Here is a 22,855-nt window from a genome sequence, read left to right as displayed (position 1 = left end):
TCAATTTTTTTTACGATTGTACCACTGCGCATTTAAAGTCAGCCACAGCAGCGCTTTCATCACATCTCGGGTTTTCAAAGTTACTCTTACATATCCCACAACCGTTCTCGAGGTGCGCTTTTTGCGGTTTTCGACGACTCTAGATCTGAACGAAGATGTTATGGTAGAGGGCATAAACATAGAGCAACGCAATGCCTTACGTCGAAAGATCAAAGCGGTGATTCTTCACCAACGACTCATGGTCGCCTGCACTGTTGATGAAGGATAAGATCTTTGGAGGTTGGACAGTCATAAACGAAGACGTTTTTAAAAAATTGGAGTGAAAATTGTCAATTTTTGCGGGACACATTTACACATGACCTGAAAAAAAACAATATGTACAGTTTCGGGGTGGAGGTGCACGCACTGCCTGTCCTTCTTTAAAATATTCCAATCCCCGTCATTCCCACCACCCCTCTGAATAATGGTATACTCTAATCTTTCTATTCTGACCATACATCATACTCGACTTCCGAGTCGTCGTGACTTTGAGTAGCGAAGGCAAGGACGGTCACGATGTATCGCGTCAACAATTTTTATTACTGGTCTAAATTGAGACAACCATTAACAAACCACTGCTGTTCACTCTTATGCAATAAAATATGTCTGTAATACTTACTGTACTCTCGCAAGTATGCTGAAACACACAGTGCTAATCCTGCCACCCGGTCCTGCCAGCATATAAAACCATAGACCCTCTCGAGGGTCTATGATAAAACATTGTACACAACACGCAAAGTTTGGCGCTGAAAATTGAATTTTCGTCCGGACTACAATCCAGTTTTAAACGATGACGTTGCGCATCTAACATGCATACGCTGAACACTGGGCATTTCGACAATAATTATGGGAGTTGGGAAAACCCTTTGGTTTACTAAAAGTGAAATTGTACTTGAAAATACATCGAAAGTTACAAACAGATGGGGCTTTTTGTTCATGTATATATATATATATATATATATATATATATATATATATATATATATATATATATATATTGAAAATACATCGAAAGTTACAAACAGATGGGGCTTTTTGTTCATGTATATATATATATATATATATATATATATATATATATATATATATATATATATATATATATATATATATATATATATATACATTCCGGTTTTTTTCTCTTTCATCCTGTCTGCGGAAATTCTACCCACAGAATCTTGCGAATGCTTACTCGTTCTGACCGATAGGCAGAAATCCATCGTCGCGAATCTACGGAGGGTTCTAATTACTGCGCAGTAAATCGTCCTCCCTGTCGCTTTGTTAATATCGTACCGTCACGAGGCAATAAAATAACGCCCAAGTGAATGGGAAAATGTGTTGCTAGAGGGTTGCGATGGCTCTCATTTGTGCCAATTTACACGTTTTTTAGACAAACAACTTTATCAATTAGAAAGTCGTTAAATAAAAAAAAAACAATGTAGCTGAAACAGATTGTAGTACTTCGCAGAAAAGCGAGAAAAATATATAAATCATTCGTTTTCAGAGGGACGCCAACATCGTAAACGACCTAGATCTTTTTTTTTTGGCACACCGAAAACTACCTAACTAAAAGGAGATATTTGAAATGCAGCACGGTAAGTCGGGGTCACTGTCCGCTATCAATTTTCCCGTCGGTTCGACGTCTCACAACTAGATCAGCTTGTCTGTCAGATCGCGCACAAATGGCAGAACTGCCACTGGAGCGATGCCCTGTTTACCAGTTGCCTTGACATTCGTTGACCTTGCCTTGTACATGGGTGTTCTTGAAATTATTCAACCAACCCAGAGAACCATCCCCCAGCAATTATAAGTGTGGAGTACGAGTGTAGCAAGACTGCGCTTGTCTGCTTTCAACGGTCAACCGAGGTCAACACAATGGGACTATTGAGCGATTCCTCTTGTTGGGGTTGCCATGCGAGACGGGATGAGTATCTCCTCAGGCTGCCGTTTGGGTTGATGAACACTTCAGTAAAACCGTAAATCCACACATAAAAGGTGAAATATCATTCTAGTTTACACATTTAATGAGTACATTACGGTTTGACAGCTTTACCGATGTTTCAGACAACCAACTTGTTCACAGAGGTGTAAGATGTACGAAGAACTTTGGAGAAACGTTCGTGCCAAGAAATTCGGGAAGGGAATTTGAAAACCGTATCATTAAAGTTTTAGGGTGTTTTCCCAAGAAACATAAAATATACAAACGACTTCAAACGAGAGTTGCATATTACTTTGGTCAACGCGAGTCTCGCGATGAGAGAAAGTATTGTAGAATGTAGAACAGTTTATGTCGTTTGGGCGGGAAAGTGACCAGACCTAAGTGAGACTTAATAGTCAAAGACAGGAGGTTGGCTGTTCTGGGTAGGTGTCTGCGCATGTGTACATTATTCTGCTCAGTGAAAATACAAGGAACCTCTTAGACTTTGGAATGATGCCCGGGTGGTTGTTTTCTCATTGTCTATCAAAATAATTGTAAAATATATGCGTAGGCCTTTATGAAACCCAACCTTCTGTGAAACGGCTCCAAGGGCGACATACTATAGAGTGCATGTGCACTGGTGTACATTCGGGGAACACATTTTATGTTTAACAGACCGCATAGTCCCCTCGCCGGTAACACATCACTTTTGCCGTTCTTACGGCTAATTAATTTTGACATAGACGGCCTCATCAATCGTCTGGCCTGTCAAAATCTTGTCAGTATGTGGAGCAAGACTGCTGACGTCTGTTTGTCTGTCACATGTGTCGAAATACTGGACATCAATGGCCACAAGCACTTGAAATAATGTGAAGAGTTTCATGTATGCTCAGTGTTCCATAATATCTGCATTGACAACTTCAGGATTGATGCTCCTAGTTCGAAACGGCGAAAGAGGACAACTTGATGAGGGCAGAGCATGTACGAAGCCTGTCAAAAACCAAAGTGCTTGGCTCCACTCGGCATTTTTCATAAACAATGTTGGGGGAACTCTTCGACACGGTACAACAGGCCAATTTGTCAATCTTAGTTCTCTTCCAGCTTTCCAAATACTGTTACTTGTATGAATGTAGAAATTGTGTATGTTGGTGTCTATGTATGTAAGCATGGATATCTGTATGTATGTATGCATGTACGCACGTACTGGCGTGTTTGTGTGTGTACACACGCATATACATACATGTTTGTGTGAATACATGTAATGGATGTATGCATGCACGCACACATACATACATATGCATGCATGCATGTAGTATGTATATACATGTATGCATTTATGTACGTGTTTATGTGTGTATGTACGTATGTATTATGTATGTATAGTTATGTATGTAGTTATGAAATCGTGTGTGTTTACATTTTGTAAAACTGTGTGCACAGTAAAGCCTGTCTAAACTGAACCGTTCAGGGACTGATAAAATTGTTCGGTATGGAGAGGCGTCTGTTTTTAGAGGTCCGTTTAACATAAGAGTTCTATTGCAATGGGACTGGGGAAAGGATTCAGTTTCGACAGGTTTCCAGTTCAGACAGGTTTCTAGTTTAGACCGGTTTCACTGTATAAAGTAAAATTTCTACATCCCTGAAGTGGCCTTACCCAACTTGCTTTTACCGTTCACAATTTCTGCTCATGTTTCAGGTTCTGAGACATAAAAATATTTCACTGTCAAAAATGATTTGAGGTGATGGAACCAATGAATGGCATACTTCACCCACTCAGGGGGGATAAAAAAGAACTTTATTTTCCATTTCTTCTAACTTAAAGAGTCTTGCATACCAGGAAAGTATGTGGTTAAGGCTGGATTATTTCCATGATTAAAACATTCCGTGGACGGAGCAGCACATGGCTTTTTCCATTTGAGTCATTTCCTGGATCACATGATAACAGACAGGATTGCACAGGTTGCTGCTGAAATCAACACATGAGACGGTGCGATATCTACATAGCATTGCACCCTTGGTGGCCCTGTAGGGAGGGGGAATTCAAGAGTTTTTCCAAAACAACAAGGACCCACACCAGAACATCACTATCAGAGTTTGGCGTGGCAGAACCCGTCTGGAGAGATTGTGATACACTGATTGGGATCTTGGAGAATTCCATGATTTTCCAAGGCGGGACGTTTGTCAGTTAATCAGAAAATGGCAGGAACTTTTGATCAAATTTTTATTATTTTCCAGGAAAACAAGAACATTTTTAATCTTCTGCATAGAAATATGGTGTTTCGCCTTTCAGACATAATGCATTGTTTATAAACGCAATGGTATTGTTGACATAGAGAATTCTAGTCCAGGATGAAATCCAGTCGTCCACTACTGGACCTGATGCACATGCAAGCTGCATTGACATGTTGAGCAGTTTTTATTTTGAAATGACTTGACATGACCAAGAACATGTGTTTTACTGAGTGAACAAAAAATACTGGAAGATGCGTCGAAGGACACAGATAATGGGGCTTTGATAATGATCTATTCTTTTCAATACTGACTGCTGGCAGACTAGAACATATGGTATTACTGCTGCCATATCATTCCAGTTTTCATAAAGTCACTCCCACTGAGCTCTGCTTTTTAGTTCTGCTTGATTCCCTGAGTTGCTCTTAAAAGCGCATGGCCACACCACTACTATTGTACTATTTATTTATTCACCTTCTGTACAAAGAAAATGTTTTTATGATAAATCAGAAAACTACTGTAGGCAAAAACACACGATGAAAGGGCTGTGATCATGATATGCACACCATTGTTCTCACATTAGTCCTGTTTCAAAACAAGTTTTAAGTCGAGATTCTGGTCAGCTTTGCCATAATGAAGAGATGTTTTTGCGTTTCCCATAGCATTGTTCTTCAAAGAACTTCAGGGCATCAACTGCACTGACATTACATGTGCTGTTGGAACATCCATCACCACAGTTGCCAACGTGGAGGGTGCGTGTGTGGCATAAACTGGTTTTTTAACAACAGAGGGCGCCCTTCGTGCCGTCACGACCACCAGAAACTGACCGAGAAGCTGACATCCAGTGATCTCACATAGTGCCAACACTTTGGAGGAATGTAGAGCATCTCTCCCGGATTTAAAATGCATTCCAGGTACGGAGCTGTGGCAAATAGTGGGTATTTTTCAAAGTCTGGATGTTCGACATCAACCTGCAATACGGAGAGAAAATGTATCATTCTGTATTACTTATCAAATGGGCATACCCTTTGGTCGCCTGACACTGACCTGGGAATGGTGGACTGCTTGCCCTCTGAATTAAGTTGGCACTCGTAAAACAAAAATACACACCGTAAACACATTTGTCTGTTATTTATAGTCATGCAAACTCTACGACTAGTGACATCTGAAATAATGGCCAGCCTTTGCACTGATGACCTCCATGTTGGGTACTAAAATCATCGTCTTTCGTAAAGGAAAGTTTTTATATCTTTGACGTTGAGGGCGCCATTCTGATGACATGACTATTCAATGCCCATATCCTTCACATGGCGGAAAAAGCAAATGTGTACACGATGTTCACTACATTTTGCTTACATCCTGACAGTATGAGACTTCATATCTGAGGTTCACTACCCGTCAGTGCAATTGCCTTAGGAGTTGAGCCCAATAACACATTCCAGGATATTATGCTACGTCTCTGTATAATTTGTTGACATCAAGGTAACTTGCAATTTCCTCGTGAGATATTCAATTCAATGAAACAGTCTTTACTCCATTACAACAACGTCCATATGTGACAGAATTGGCATGGACAATAAATGCTGGCGATTTCATTTTAAATTCACAAAAATGTCAAAAACTGGCCACGTCACAAAGACAACCCAGAATACAACATGCTAATAGAGGACATTCAAAGCTCAGTGAATGCTCCCATGGATGATAATACATTGATTCCGTGAAGATTCAAATGTGTATATGCAGCATGTCCAGTTTTTTTTGTACACCCCATATTTTGCGTGAAGGTGGCCAACATTTGAGTGGGATAGTCAACTGATAATACATCCTTCAGTGTAGTCCATTTACGTTCACTGTATGTTTACTTAGTATAATCGTAAAAACATGGAAATCTTGCTAAATACAGATCATTGGCTTTCAGTTTGTAACTGTCTGACATCAGCAAACCACCTATCGCAACAAGGCCATTGATTTTAAAATACAGAAACTGCAACTTTTGACATTCTTTTTCATGATTCTCTTTTTGCCAAAACTTTCTTGCAAGAACATGTGATTATAAATTAGAGCTCCTGTAATGCTACTGTACAGATTTAGATTTTGCTGACTGACAAACCTGAGAGAAATGTAAAGGAAAAGCGAGTAATTAATGATCCTAACAGACCAAAACATATTTGTTGGTGTCTATGGTACATGCAAAGAATTGTGGACCAAATATCATGTCTGGAATTCTTTTGTCCAAAATAACATTACAAATTGAGTTGGCATAGCTAATACTAATGTATTTCAACATTCTTTGGAAAAGTAAGAAAAGTGAGAAAATCTATTTGCTTTACGGAACAAAAATTAACTGCAATATTATTACAGTTACAAGTATAGCTTCTGATCCTTTAATATCCAAATCACCCTGACATACAGGGTTTACACAAGTGAGGGTTAATCCTGACAAGGGCAGAGGACCCTCAAGTTCGTAAAGCTTGACAACTATTTCCAATTAAGAAAATTTTTTCATGCCTTGCTGAATTCTTTATGGTCTAGGAGAATTATAGAGCAATGGGTTACATCCAGAAATTAAATGGACCACGGCACGAAAACCCCATATGCACAAGCGCACATGAAATGTGTGTATTTCTATGTGCGTTTGTACACGTGGGTTTGTTTGTACCACCATTATGTAATCTTTTGGGCATACTGAGTCTGGAGAAGGCTACACGTCTTTTTATTCCAGAGGAGAACCATTCCTACCTCACTAGTGTTGTTTAAGAGGTGTCCCTCGTGTGGATAAACACTAGCACTGTCTTCTTCCGAGTACAACCGGATGTATTTGCTGCCGACGACCTGGGCAAGGCAGTTGTGTTTGGGATCGTGGTGGAGTGGAGAGACGGTACCTCTGGGACCAAACCAGGCATTGATGTCCACATCATCTACATCATCATCATCGTCGCTGTCACTGAGGCAACAGTAGTCAGGGACGCAGATGTCTCTCTTTAATTCTGGAATCTGAGGCAATATTGATCGCATCAGTATGCAGGAGTGACAGTGTGGCATATTGTATTTACAGACGGCTTTTAAACTGCACCGGTATTTGGCCAGAAAAAAATGCAAAGTTCCTTGTGGACACACAGCTTTGGTCAGACCTCACAGAGCATACTGATATGCTCAGGTGAAACTTTACATTATCACAGTGCCAATATGCAGTACCATAGAAGAAGGGTCAAGTGGCCATAACCTTTAAATCAATTCTAATACTTATGTCACCAATGTTATGTATAAAACTTGTGATCTGTGACAAAATGTACAACTATTTTTCATTAGGCTTTGCCTTCATTCTACATACAGTCTGGATATGTACGTTACATGACTGTGAACTATTTCTGAAATGCGATGCCTGCATGTATGTACAGTAAGAATAATTTAAAATTTGATAATGAGACAACAGAAGCAAGCCTTCCTACTGCCAAATTGCTTATCTCAAATTTCAAACGGGAAACAACCGTTCAGTGGATGTAATAATTTAGTATTGCTTAGTATTTCGCTATACACGTAAAAAAATCCTTCCATGCAAGACTGTCTGGCTTGTCACTAGGGGGCGCTTTCCCTTTCACTTCACTCCTTAACTGTGTACAATGCCCGCGTGTGGAATCAGTAGCTTCTGTGAGACGCAAAATAACCAGCAGTGAAATTTGCAGATGCTTGCTTGGTGACGGATTACAAGCAATTTCCACTTTTTAGCAGATATTGGCACGAGTCACTCTACACTGAAAGGCTTTCATGAAAGAGGTAACACAGAATTTCAAGTCATCGTAATTTTGCCGACATTTTCACATCATTACACACATTCAGAATTTAATGAATCACTTTGAAGACAGTTCAAGATAATTGTTGATTTAATTTCATATTACCTAGATCATTTGAATTGGTAATGTAATTGACTCTGGATAACATTGCTTCTCATCTATTGCAAGAGTACTGTTAATTTTCTCATGGGACATTCAAAACCATACAAGGCTACCCAGAATCATGTTTAGCACCCAACTGGGCATTTTGAACTTGACATACTTAACCCAAAGCTATAGTCCTACTGAATCATGAAAGAGAATGCTGCCTATAAGATTTATAATTGCAACAGGACAGGTTGTCATTAAACATGAAGTCTACCTGTTAATAATGTATTTGACCCTGACAATCACACTGCAGTCCGTGTACGGTCAAAACCCTGCATTGCAGAGATGCATGCGGCAGTATAACCTTGTTGCAGTGTGGCAGCTCTAAGTCAAATACTTGGTATTTCAATAATATTTTGGAATAAAACACGGAATAACTTTTACCAAACAGGGATATAAACCTACCGGAAAATACGTACAAAGTTACAGCTGGCGGAGGCTTAATACTATAGGTGGAAATCAGAGGTGCAGTCATGTATGGGCATACATTCACTGGTACAATTGCTAATTATCAAGATATACCACACTTACCTGGTCAAATAGTTGATGCTGAGCTAAATAACCCACATCTTTGGAATCAGTTTCCTGACAATATGAAAAAGTCAGATTCATATGGGTTAGCAATCGACCACTAAAACATCGTTCACTGACCAAGTCATATTTGTAAAAACACACCTCTGTGACAATATCAAACTGTTAGAGTGTTCAGTATAATCTGAGAATTCAAAAGTCATGCTAACTATTAACTTAGTAAGCAAACCTACGTGTATGTGATGCAAGGTACATGTATGGTAACTCTAAACCAAATTTATATTTAGATCTGTCCTGGGCCATGTACAGACTCTCACACAACTCATTCCTACACTGCTACTCTCTGCCTAACATTGATGTACATATCCTATAGTTGAGGTAGGGCCACAGAACAAGCTGGGGCATTGCAGAGTGAGTTTAGCTGGCCACACCAGTTCTCTGTGCTTGGCTATTGTTGTGAACAGCTTCATTGTTGAGGGCATATACAGGTGAAGAGATAGAGCAGCAAATGAGGGCTGTGAGAGGGTCTCAAATGACCGGCTGAGAGAATGCCAAAAATGAGGGGCTTTTAGAAGGCCTAAAATGAGGGGCTGTGAGGTGGCCTAAAATGAGGGGCTTTGAGAAGGCCTAAAATTAGGGGCTGTGAGGTGGCCTAAAATGAGGGGCTGTGAAATGGCCTAAAATGAGGGGCTTTGAGAAGGCCTAAAATGAGGGGCTTTGAGAAGGCCTAAAGTGAGGGGCTTTGAGAAGGCCAAAATGAGGGGCTTTTAGAAGGCCTAAAAAAAACCAGGTTGTGAGAGGGTCTAATTTGCACTGCCACAAACATCTCATTACCATTATGATGAAAATTGTTGAAAGTTACATAAGAGAAGGGATCTTTCATGCCAGGAAATAGGGCAGATCGTCCATGTAGCCGACACGAACACGAAGTGTCTGTTACCGGCTACCAAAAAGTATGAAAAATAGTAAAGAACGAGCTACAAAATCACTATCGGTTTTAAGTTGAAGGTAGAATAAGTCTGTGCCTTTGTATAAAATACTATAAAAATAGTAGAAAGTGAGCAACCAGCTGAAAGTTAGTCGAGGAGACCTTTACCGCATATCATTTGCATCTCATTGTCGGCTACATGGACTGTGTGCCGGAAATAGCTACAGCAACAATTACAGAAGATCTATGCTCTGATCTGACAGCAATGGACACTCTTAACTTTGAAGCACCTCTTTTGGCAATGAATTCTTCTAGAGAGCACAGCCCTCAGATGATCTGTCTTCAAAAATTCAAAAGCAATGACTGTGAGAAATATAAACAAGTTTGTCAGGTTCTACAAGGCTTGCAATGAAAATCACTAAAAGATTCCATCATTTCTTGCACTATCCACATCTCCCCAAGGAAATCTAGATGTGAAACACACAGACTTTTTCACTGCGGTCTCTAGGACCACATACGATATGAAATAAAGGTCATGGATCAAAGTTCACACAAACAGGACAGGACATAACAGCAACTCACTTCTCTGTCAATGTACTTAGAGATAAACTCTGACACCGTCATGAGAGACTGTGACCAATTTTCATCGGTGTACCTTGCACCAATCTCAATAGGTACTGTTCTACTGCCGGCTACTCTGTGAAGATATTCAATACTGTGTAGCAAAAAAACACGAAACAAGGAACATGTTAACCAAGTTTCTATTTGAGAGCGACATACACTGTCTACCTTCACTTCCAATTCACCTCCCTCACATTGCGTCATTGCAATTTCTTGTGTTACAGGGCCGGTACCTGTGATTTGTTATGAGTTTTGTCACTACTGGTGTTTTCTTTTCTTTATTTCAAGAGCTCAAAAATGAGCCAACATAAGTGGTACACCAGAAAAGTATTGAAAAATCTTAGAGCCTAAAATATTTGTCACCAAGGTGCATGCATTCTACCTTACTAGTGACATTCAGGTTCTCTGTAACAGATGTATTATTATGCACATAGAGGAACATGGGTTCACCTCACCATTGGTTAAGGTAGTATGCACCTTAAAAGTGAAGAGCTTAACCCTTTGAGCGCCAAAGTCAATTTTTGTTGCCCTTATAAAATATACCTCTGTCAATTTTTGTCAGATTTTTGCAAAAATTTGGATAAAAAACTGTAGCCAATGAAATGTTGTGTCCATTTGGTCCAAAATTATACAGAAAAATATCAAAAAGTTCATAAAAATTGGTAAAATGTTGCACTAAAATTTTGGTGGGACAAATACGGCACTCAAAGGGTTAAACTTGTACTACAGAAATAAATTACTTGACATTTACCGATATTTGAAATTCAAAATGGCCGTCATCCCTGTGTTGACTTTTTTTGGAGGAAAACAAAATACTATTACTTTATAAAATTAGCATTTGTGAGAACCCTGAAAAAATAATTCACTACAGCAAACTCTCATTTGACTGGTCTGAAAGCCCATGACCTGGCTCTTACCTCCATCTCCTGGTTGTCATGGCGGGCCAATGATCCATCCCTTTGTGAATGACCACTGGTGTTTTGCTCTGCATGTACGCTGATCTGAAGTGTTCTAAGGATGGATTCACTGTACGAATTATTTCTTTATTTTTATCAATATCTGGAATACGATTATCAAGCCGCCTTCTCTTTCTTGGAGATACCTGAAACCATAAAGTTTACGGTATTTGAATGAAAGGTACAGCTCATAGAACAGGATCATTCGTGTAATTACAGTAGAAAAAGCCCCTTCCCCAAGACAGTTTAACCAAAAACATTTGCTCGCACTGATGTGCCAAACACACTACCGTATAAAATGAAGGGGAGACAGCAATACTGGTGTACTCACGAAAGTATTGGTCAATAGAAGAAATGAACCAAGCTATTGTAGGCTGGAATTTTCTGAATCCCAACGAGACAAAAATATTTGTATTCTTTTAGCAGTCACTCATGTTAACCCTTATCCAGCCAGACAGTATCACTTCCCGTATCTACTGAATCATTAAAAAAGTAGTATTGAGCAAAACCATCAGGTATTTTCAACTACTTGGCATGGTCTGTTATAGCAGCTTTAGTCAGTACAAATCACATTGAGATCATTTGTATTCAAGAGTCTTCCAAGCCTTCAAGTGATCGTTAAAAAATACAACATAATGGGACACATTCTGCCTGACTGGTTTAAACCAACTTGACCTGATGGTGACCTGTGAACTTGGCAGCAACTGAATTTAACGATTCAAGGTTATTTTTACTGCATTTCTGGGTATCTGACATAAGAAATTCTTGACTTACTTTTAATCTTTGCTGCCAAGTTTCAATTCAATGCCTAAAACTCTTACACTACATGTACTTGAGTCAGGTAGTTTTCTGAGTTTCTGTCATTGCATGTATCAGTTGTACAGCACTAAGTTTAAAATATAACTTCTAGAACAGTCATTGCATTCAAGACCAGGTCATTATACCAGTATGTCACGCAACAACTTGTCTGTAGCATGTAATGGAATTTTAATTTTGATTTTGTTGCGACGTTTATTTACATTTTGTGATATATGAAACACTATGATTATTTGAAACTTGTATTTTATCTGTATTTGTATGCCCTCTATGGACAAAATACTTTCAAGTTTAGAATTAAAATTTCAAGGGTTTGGACTTTATCCTTAAATATACCCTGTTAAAATGAGTCTGTACTTCAGCAATAAAGCACACCAAGCAATGGTATACCACAAGATTTTGACCAGTTCACCACATATACACACGAGCAATAGCGGGTGCATATATGAAGTGGACTACCATAGTCACAATCGAGTGGACCATACTGTCACTGGGTACGCTTTATTGCTATCATATCATAACAGTATATTGAAATTCTTGAATGGAACGTTAAAAAAGGATTTTTGCACTTGCCAAGAGTTGGCACATGTGCCAACCATGGTATATCACGAATATACCACGGTTCTTTTCACGTCTTGACCTATCAAATCACTGTATTTGCACCATCAATGTACTGGTATGATACAATAATGGATATACACTGTAATGTTTCTTCCTAAAAAAGCCTGCTACTCAGTAGATCATCTATTCTGAGTAATTTCAAAGCGCCGTGAATACAAAAATCAACAGTGTCATCACCAAGATCAATTAGTCCAGACTAAATGTAATTTCTCACTTTTTACCTCTTCTTTGTCAACTTTGCTGACTTCTCTCTCACCGGTTCCAGCATCACTTTGCTGGTGGTGGATGGCAGTTGCTAGGCGACTGAGAATATTGTCAAGTACGGGAGCTCCCATCAGTAAACCCATATCACACGCCTTGATTGCTGCCTGTAGAGTGTTGTGAATTGAAACAGAAAAAGTCAACAGTTTATAACACTTTATATACCTCATAGTTTATCAATGGAGCCTCCTTTTTTGCTTTTCAGATGTGTCTGCCATTGTTTTATATGTTTCAAAACCACAAGTCTTAAAGGCACATGATGAGCTGTAACTTTTGGCATTATTTTCATGATTTATATTTAGTTCATAGAAATGTCTTTCCTCAGAGATGTTTCCTCAACTGATCCACTGAGTGGGACTGCATGGGGAGGTTTCAGTAAGACAACTTTAATTAACAGGTGCCGCATCAAAATATGACTGCCTTCATGCAACTATATTATAAACAACGTACATGTAAATGGTGGATGTACACATTTGAATCTTTACATGGTGCAAACCACTGAAAGGATGGGAAAGGGATTCACTCCACTTTGAAAAAAAAATTCTCCGTTTTTTCACAATTTTTGAAATTAGCGGGAAATTTAAAATGGACAAAAATCTGTTCAATTTCTTGCCTGTTCTGCGACAAGCAAACGTTGTTGAGGCATACCGTTAATGACTTCATCATTCAATTTACAGATTGCAATGAATATCTGAGGAAATTGGAGGAACATGTACCTTGAGGTTGGACAAATTTCGCAGAAGTTGCAGAGTTGCAGCTCAAGGGCCTACCTACTGCCTACCTTGTACATGCAATCATCGTTGGCAGCACTTGCATCTTCGTTCAAACATACACACTCCACACAGAGTGACAACGCTTTCAACAGAGATGCGAGCGAATAGAGTTGCCTCCACGCAATGTGGACATCTTTCCAGTGACCAGTGTTCAGTTTCTCCCACGTGTACGACAAAATCTCTTCGGTCAGCTTCAAGCACCCACGAGTGTTACCATTGAAATATGCATCGATACAACCCTGCAGCTTGAAGGATATCGCACTGTGAAGTTTCTCATCGAATTCCAGCGTTTGAAGTTTCAAGTCGTTCGCAGTAGACGGTGCGACTGATCGTAAACGTCCCGGAAGAACATTCATGCCTTTAAATGTTGTTGCACGATGAACTGAAGCAGTGGAGGTCCTGCCTCCGCCTCCGTGGTTGCACGCATTCGCTACGGATCTGTTAACCAGTAATTCGGTTATGTCTAGGTAGCTGCAGCTGCTTGGTATCATGAATGACTATAACTCTGATGATAAGCCACGATGGCATCCCGTCAACATCAGAATGCATGTACATACCGTCAGCTCGGAGCGTTAGCTCCACTGTGGGCGGCCATATTGTAAATTTCCAGATTTACCGTCTTTCTTGTTAGAGGGCGCTGTAGTAGACTGACTTGTACAAGTTGTGAAAAACAAAAAACAAAAAAAAGTTGTCATTAATCCAACGCCATAAACTAATCTCTCACTGTTACTAAATCGTGCATACAAAACCTCTACTGACAGTTGATACTACAGACAATCGTGTAATGCATAATAATTCATGCACATTCAAACTTTCATATCGTTTATTGAGTTTTCAAGTAGTTTTCTTGCATAAGCATTTTTGGCAAGATATATGCAGCTGTTGGCAACCTAGGACTTCAACACTTGACAATGTCCGTACCTTCTTTTACACTGAGGTGTCAATCTTGGATAAAAATGAGAAAGTCAATTCGGGAAGCTCTGCTAAGATAACCTAACTAAAATCCAGAAAGTTGACTCTGTAACAGTGATGCGGTAGAAGATTTAAGTGATAGACACTGTCCCGGTCTTTTCCAAACTTATCTAAATCCCGATCTGTGTGTTGGAATGACAATAGACTCTCACTCGACAGATTCTATCCTTAACCCTTTCACCACCATGGTTTGTCCCAAATCCATTGTTTTCTATGGTAAAGTTGAACCTGTATACAGGGAACTGGGGGTGAAAGGGTTAAAGAAAAGGGAATTATGGCATTATCTCATATCACACCGTACTTCGGCAAAATAATCAAAACGCGTTTTCTTTGAATGATAAAATCAAGTAGGGCACAATGATGACTAGACTAATAGATTCGGGCCATGCTGACCATGATGTCGCAAACTCCACAGTGGTTGGGTCGTGTCGGATCGGAGTTGGCGGAGATCCATACACTGCAAGACAGAGTCTCTCAGTCTAAAAAGTGGCACAAAGCTCTGAAAATGAATTACCGCAGTAATTTGACTGAAATATTGCCCATATGATGGTTCAACAGTTCTACTCCTAATAAGATCATTATTGTGAATAACTCCGGATTCTGCATTCATTGTGCCACCATCCTTGAGAAGGACTGGGGTGTATCTTCGGCAACCTGAACATGATCTATCGTGGGAATGTTTGGTCTTGGATAGGGTCATGGGTTACTCCGCCAGAATACCGTAAAGGGATAGCAGATTGCCACTAGGAGCGTATGAAGTAAGTGGAAATCACCTACGAACACAAAAATTGTAGTTCTACTTTTTCTCATTCTGGCACCATATTTACAAACATCATAAAAGAGCAGTGATGTAGATTCTCTTTTTACTACGGGGCCCAATCTCCAATGTTTCCTTGTTGTTTGTTTGTTTGTTTGCTTGTTTGTTTGTTTGTTTGTTTACGAATGGATAGCTAGAGTAAACAACATCGTGGCTGAAAAATGACTGTTTGTTTGAAAAAAAGTAATAGATAAACATGAAACGCAAAATGAAAGACAAAACAGTTTGCACACTGTGCCCGAACTATCCAATGACTCTGTCGGAACATTTTTACATTTTATCGTAGGGGGTTGTTTACATGTCCATCCCCGGGATGGGGTTAAGTAGAAGTATCTTGATCCCAGTACAGGTTTCTTCTTGCTATTGTGTATTTTAATACGTTTGGCCATGGTATGTACTGCCAAAAGTGGGTGAAACTACGATCAGGGGTAAAACGTCTTTTTGTTACTTCCATGCTACGTAAAATTAGATGAAAGTGGTACGTACCGGAAATGTTTTAATTGAAAAATATATTTACAGTGCACGTGTATAAAAGATTTGACTGCAAATCGAATCGGTTTTAGTACTACTTTATTCATACCACATACTAGACTACAACTGCGCGATGTCATAGAAATCCCGACAGAACGAACAATTGTGTGAATTTGTGTAATCGCTTCTCGGGCACAATGTACGCTGCGACGGTGCCTTGCTTTAAAAACCACTAAGTTTCGCTACAATTCGACCGATAACGATGATAAAACCGAGTTAAAATAAAGTGTAGCATTCACTCAATTGAGTTGATCATACTATTTTCATCTAATAATACATCGTTTACAGGTATTCAGTTGCGGACACGAGGTGAGTTGAAAGACATTGCGCTTTTCTCAGTCCGGCATTTTGTCACTTTCAGTTGCTGTCTATTCAAAAGCGTGTAAATCGGGAGACCACGAAGGGAAGATCACCAAATTTTCACATCTGCTTTTTAAACAGGTGATGTGTAAAACTTGTCTCGGTTTCTACTAGACGTTTTCTGGAGACGAGTTGTCGCCGCTATGTCGATGGCAAAATTCACTGAAACATAGGTTGTCGCGAAAGTGGTAAAGTTGAAGAAGCTGGAGCACACGGATTTTTAAGTATCCTTTCTGGCATTTCTTTGGGACCTGGAAAGCAAATTAAACTGGCATCCATTTTCGTCCTCGGCCCTAATAATGGTAGCATATGTTTAAACACCCCTACGCTACATTGTGAAACCACGTTAAGTGGAACGAACCTTTTACGTTGATAGTAACCAAGGCAACTATCATATTTGTCACAATATAATCTTCATAAATTTGTACCCATTCACGTCACAGTCAATAAAAGTAAAACTTCACCGACAAAATTTAACAATTTATTCGCCATATAAAATCATAAACTCAAGTTAAAGGTGTCTAAAGTTGAACGGCCCCATTATTCGTTCTTGCATAAGCATCTTAAATATGAATGAATGGGACACGTGAGTACATGACATATTTCTTATTTGTGTGTTGTCTTTGTGTTCACATTATGTGATATTGACATAAAACACAAACCCCAATTTTAATCAATGTCGATTACCCATCGTTATTCCATCATCGGTCACCATCACAATGAGTACCATGGCAGCGGCAATGTAAACAGGGCATGTTCACTGCACTGCAAATCAAAATATAACTTTACATTTTTTAAAACTCTGGAGGTCAATCCAGGTTATATAAACGGTTATAAGGATTTGTGCTTTACAAAGGCGCACAGGCGCTTGGCACATTGCTGGGATAATAATCGTATTTAATATGTAGAATGTCTATATTGAACCTGATTATTCAATAAAAGAATCACCCTACGCGATATTAGTGTAGGCCTATAGGCCTACACGTTGACTGGCATTGTACCTATGGCTGCCTGGCTCGGGCACGGCGAACGCACTGCATAATCATCAATGTGTAGAATGTCTACATGACTTCATTATTTATTAAAGAATAACGGTACGTGATATTACTGTACATGTCGGCTAGCTTAACCGAGCGGCTGTAGAGCTCTGCAGGGCTTGGGCCCGGCTTTGGCCTGTTGTCAACTGCTGCACAGACAGGAAGTCAAGGCGTGAAAGTAATTCACAGCCCGATTTCATAAATCAGCGAAATTCACGAACTCTGAGCGTTTCCGGTGATAAAAACTGGTCAACGGTCAGATGGTTGCATAAACAATCGATCGACTGGCCTCTTTTGCCTAAAATCATACCTTACCCTATGCTACTGGCGAGAAATCGTTCTGAAATCGGCTGGGCACACCAACCCAGCGCCGGCCATTTTGAATAAGCTGCATGCAATGTATGCGCCTGTGCATACAACCCTTGGCAGATGACGTCATTGCTCTTCTCTCATTGGACGCGTACATTGAATGCAGCTCATTCAAAATGGCCGGCGCTGGGTTGGTGTGCCCAGCCGATTTCAGAACGATTTCTCGCCAGTAGCATAGGGTAAGGTATGATTTTAGGCAAAAGAGGCCAGTCGATCGATTGTTTATGCAACCATCTGACCGTTGACCAGTTTTTATCACCGGAAACGCTCAGAGTTCGTGAATTTCGCTGATTTATGACATCGGGCTGTGAATTACTTTCACGCCTTGACTTCCTGTCTGTGCAGCAGTGGACAACAGGCCGAAGCCGGGCCCAAGCCCTGCAGAGCTCTACAGCCCTCGGTTAAGCTAGCCGACATGTACAGTAATATCACGTACCGTTATTCTTTAATAAATAATGAAGTCATGTAGACATTCTACACATTGATGATTATGCAGTGCGTTCGCCGGGCCCGAGCCTGGCAGCCATAGGTACAACTACAATGCAAGTCAACGTGTAGGCCTATAGGCCTACACTAATATCACGTACGGTGATTCTTTTATTGAATAATCAAGTCGTATATAGACATTCTACATATTAAATACGATTATTATCCCAGCAATGTGCCAAGCGCCTGTGCAAAGGCGTCTTTTCACGGTGCAAATCATACGCAGTAACTTTTTTTAGTCTTCTTCAGCGTTTTTTTTTCATGTATACACCGACTCGATTGTCTCAACCCGTTAATCAGCTTCTCAAAGATCCTATGAAAAGCTTCTTTGAATAGGATCATTCTATTTCTAATCAGGAATTCAAAATTGTTCACGAGTTTATGGCAGCCATAGACTTGGTTCAAGTCTTGATTTGTGAATGTTTGAGTGGGATAAACGCGATGATTGTTCTGTTTTAATGTGAAACGCGTGAGTGGGGTGAACGCGATGAGTGTGTGAACGCTATACACAGGGGAGTTTCTCCGGTGGGCCGTTGCAAACTAACTCATGACTCGGCAGACTCAAAGGTAACGCGTTCAACCGCTCGGAAAACCTGGCCCGGGCTGGCAAATTTCAATTAGGTTTGTATGAAGAAAGGAGAGACACATGAGAAACTACTGCAAATAATTTTATTTTTAGAAATTCACCGACTTGAACCAGGTTTACGACAGCCATACAGACAGTGGCGTCGCGTCGCACCACTGTCCATGGTATACCGAAATCTCATCGCAAACACTGCATGCCGGTAAAACAGAGACGAACTTTCTACAAACGAACGTGCTGTCATGACAAGCTTGTCGAGCGACCTTGCTTCTATTGAAGGAAACTTGATCAATGCACAGTCACTTCTCATAGGGTGACCAAGAATAATGGACGCACAATGTAAAAGATTATTGTTTGGTGTCATATTTTGACGGTGTGAGTTTTGATCGAAGCATGGTGGTACGTGGAGGACTGAGCGAAGAGACAGGCCCTGCTGATAGTGATAGGTCGTTCGAAGGCCAAGGTGGGCAGTCTCTCGATGCCCAGAGTCAGAATCCGAGCTCGAATAATGACGTTTTTTGAATGTAGATTATGAAAAAAAAATGGAACAGTTATGATGCGATATGAAAGCTTATCACAGAGACAGCAATCGAACGTAATTCATCGTGTGGTTGCAACTATCGCAATATTTCCCGCTTCACCCGGCCCGGCTCTTCACAAAACTTGACGGCGTTAATTTGCGTGCGGCGTTGATGGGAAGTCCTATGATTTTGAACAAAGATTGACGACAAATCAAATAAACTAAAAAAAAGCGTGTCCGAAATTTCTTTCAGTTGTCCCAGATTGTTTTGTTATTGGCATAAGACAAGGGAATCCCTATTGGAAAATTGTCGCGTCATAGCAAACAGCATGGATCCTCTGCAAATTTTGGGGCGACTCGCAGCGATTTCGAAGCTGTTATCCAATTGGGTGGCTGAATCTTACCAATATAATGAAAACAATACAAATAGACTCCCTAAGTGGCTGTGAATAGTGACAATCGACCAATCAGATATAATCTTGCAAACACGCTGCGAGTCAGCCCCAAATTTTGACCGGAAAGACTGCAGCGTTCGGGGAAAAAAAAATTGAGGAGGTTATTAAAATCAACTCTCACGGAACGCTTGTGTAAACAATGATCATAAATTACAAATCACAGCATTCATCAATATCTAGACTTTCAGATAATGCATACTTAGGTTGGTTTATGAGTTGCGTTGTTATAAGCTTATGATATTTGCAAAGTCTGAAAAGTTATTGGCCTTAAAAACCACGTATTGTCTGTGCTGCGACAACAAGAGGCCAAGAGTGAGTCAATATGAAAGCAATTTATTTGTTTTAAAAATCCAATTGACTCTGATAATCATCATAAGTCTTGTTGCAAGGTATAACAACAGGCATGAAGGTTGCTGCATGGTGCGTTCGTTGTTGACTTTATTTGTCAAATTTAATACAGTGGTAATCTGGTGACAGCGTCCACAGATTAGTAATTTACCCTTGCTTATGCCGTTCATACACAGGCCATTGAAACGTCTCTGAAACGGTTCTGGGCCAATACTGACACAGAAAGTTATGTGTGGACACTCCGAAATGGTTCTGAAGCGTTTCAGATTTGAGACGGTTTAGTCGGCCCGACCAGAGCCGTTGTAGGGATTAACTCTATCCGCAAATCGCTGTGTGGACAGACTGAGCCGCTTCAGAAGCGTTTCAAACGCCCTCACGCGACAGGTATTTGTAACATAAAACAAACAACAACCAATATACAATATTCACTTTCGCCATGGCTGCCGAACACAGTACTACATCTCGCGGTATACTGGTCCGACGAAGAGATAAGCTTGATACCAAAACCCTATCAATTCGACCAGAAAAAATTCATTACGATTTGAAAACGTCGAATTAATAGGAAATTAAAACTGCCGAAATATTTAGTGGTCGAATTTAATTTGGAACGACGAGGATGAAATTTAAGCGAGACATTTTTGCCATGTTGAGACTGCTTCAAAGCATGGACTGTGAAATTTTGTGAGGTCGACAAATTTCGTAACAAAAAAACCTCAAACGCACGTTGGTGTCACATCAAAATCAAAGTGGCCGCGATTACAAACGGAACAATCTGTGAGACTGCCACCGGCCGCTCGACGGACGACACGTAAGTTGACATCGTGTGCCAGCCCTTGGAAATATATTGTAACTCCTTGACAGGCAGATGAGATAGTCTTATAGCGTTTGATGCATTGAAAGTTTGTAAAAATAATAAAAAATGACATCACCGATCATAAGAAACGTGGTGTTGAAGATAATAGTTTTTAAAAGAAGACTATGACGACCATATTTCTGTAAGTATTATCTAACTTTAGAAAACCAACATCTGAAGATTTACTTCCACCAACACTTTTGGATTTGTTCCACTCTTTATTATAAGATTAGTCGAATTTCTGGAAAGTAGGTGTACATTTTCGATGTCTGTGTATCGTCTACACCGAAGTCATATCCGAAAGAGTATAATCAGTTCGCGACCGCGTAAACCTCTCTCTCCCTCTCTCTCTCCGGCATTTCAATGTTTTATATTGTCGACATTTATATATCAGTCTGAAGTTTCAGGTCACTGCTCATTGCAAGTAGTTGATGTCAATTTTTCCGTATCGGGCATGGTCTCTATCGTCACTCTAATTGTTAGTGTTTTCCTGTTATATTCCATATCAAACTCAAAACACAACGTGAACAACGCTGAAATATATTGCATATTTCGTATCGAAAACCGGTAAAGTTCGTAACTGGTGACATGTCACGCCCTGGAGAAAGTTCATCACCATCGATCGAATGTCCGTGCGCTTTTGCTTCCAAATAGACATATTGAAATGCACAGGGAACTTCGCGGTATGGCAATTATATGAACTTTACCTTGAAGAAAGTCTGTGACTTTAAACTGGCCGTACAACAGCAACAATAAACATGGCGGAGCAATGATACCGATTTCAGAGACTTCGATTTTTTTTTCATTGCGACCTCGACCGCTGGTGAGAGCGAGTCGTCTATTTTTTCCCACTGGCTATTTGGCTTTGAATTTTCAATTGCCATCTTGCGCTAAGTTAAAGCTAAAAACAAGACGGGCGTTCTCTGTAAATCAATAAGCCTTTTGAATATGAAAAAATCGGACATCTGAACCTCAACACGCAGCTTGAAAGTTGTTCTCCGAATCAGGACAGGGACATCGGCCCGGGACATCGGTGAGGCCGGATTTCACGTAGTAGGTATGGAAACCGACGGCTCTGTCTATGGTTCGTTGTAAGAAACCATGCGATGTACGCTCCCTTGGGCCGTGGAATTTCGCCGTATCGCCTCTACAGACTACACCGTCTATTACCTAACCATGCTATTAAACAATCACACGATAGTTCAGTAACATATATCTTCATTAATCTACCGATCATCCACCGTCGAACACTTCGAAAACAATGGTCGCGGTCACGGATTCAAGGACGTTCACAAGAAGAAATTATCAATAAGTGGCGCGCAGAATATTTTTACTGGTTTTGAGAACTTCTAAAATAACTTGTAATCTGTATATCTTCACACATCGAACCGATATGTACTGTATACCTATATCACCGTCGAGAACCGATATTGTATACCTATCACCGTCGAAGTTTATGTCTTTCACTGTAGAGTTCTTTTTATCCAAAACACATATTCAGAAGAGTCCCACAGAGCAGTCAAATGAAAGGATAATTGCTTCAAGCGAATGAAATTGCACGAAAGAATGAAATCAACAGCACACCATGGACGTGATTTAAAACAATAGAGCTTGTGAATAGGACTATTTGAGTAAAAAGTGCCGTTTTTCTCGCAATTTTAGCAACTGTAACGACCCTTTATTCTTTAATACCTTTCCATAATTGAATTAAACTAGGTTTAGGGCTTATACACACAGTGTACACTGATGTACAGAACTTTAAAAAGTATTCTGCTGGTAACGAACAGGGGTTTACACTCTAATGGGCGCAGTAAAACAATGGTCACGTCCATAGATTCAAGGACGTTCACGGGGAGACACGATGGCAAATAGTGCAGTGTCGTAAAATTGCTT

General features: G+C 40.1%; 1 protein-coding gene across 2 annotated transcripts; it reads right to left on the bottom strand.

The window, feature by feature from the left end:
- Nucleotides 1–3,730: 3,730 nt before the first annotated feature.
- On the bottom strand, nt 3,731–14,248 carry LOC139114198 (bifunctional peptidase and arginyl-hydroxylase JMJD5-like). Of its 2 annotated transcripts, XM_070675776.1 has the most exons (7): nt 13,640–14,247; nt 12,819–12,965; nt 11,122–11,306; nt 10,166–10,298; nt 8,656–8,709; nt 6,926–7,180; nt 3,731–5,157 (listed from the first exon to the last, which is right to left on the bottom strand). In XM_070675776.1, exons 1-7 carry the CDS (start codon nt 14,120–14,122, stop codon nt 4,993–4,995), a joined length of 1,422 nt encoding a protein of 473 aa, XP_070531877.1. In that variant the 5' UTR covers nt 14,123–14,247; the 3' UTR covers nt 3,731–4,992. The 2 variants fall into 2 exon arrangements, with proteins under 2 accessions (XP_070531877.1, XP_070531878.1); XM_070675777.1 differs by lacking the exon at nt 12,819–12,965 and having other exon boundaries at nt 4,635–5,157; nt 13,640–14,248.
- Between the last annotated feature and the right edge of the window lie 8,607 nt (nt 14,249–22,855).

Source organism: Ptychodera flava, chromosome 16 (assembly GCF_041260155.1).
Source record: "Ptychodera flava strain L36383 chromosome 16, AS_Pfla_20210202, whole genome shotgun sequence".
Taxonomy (NCBI): Eukaryota; Metazoa; Hemichordata; class Enteropneusta; family Ptychoderidae; genus Ptychodera; species Ptychodera flava.
This window is presented reverse-complemented; position numbering and strand designations above follow the sequence as displayed.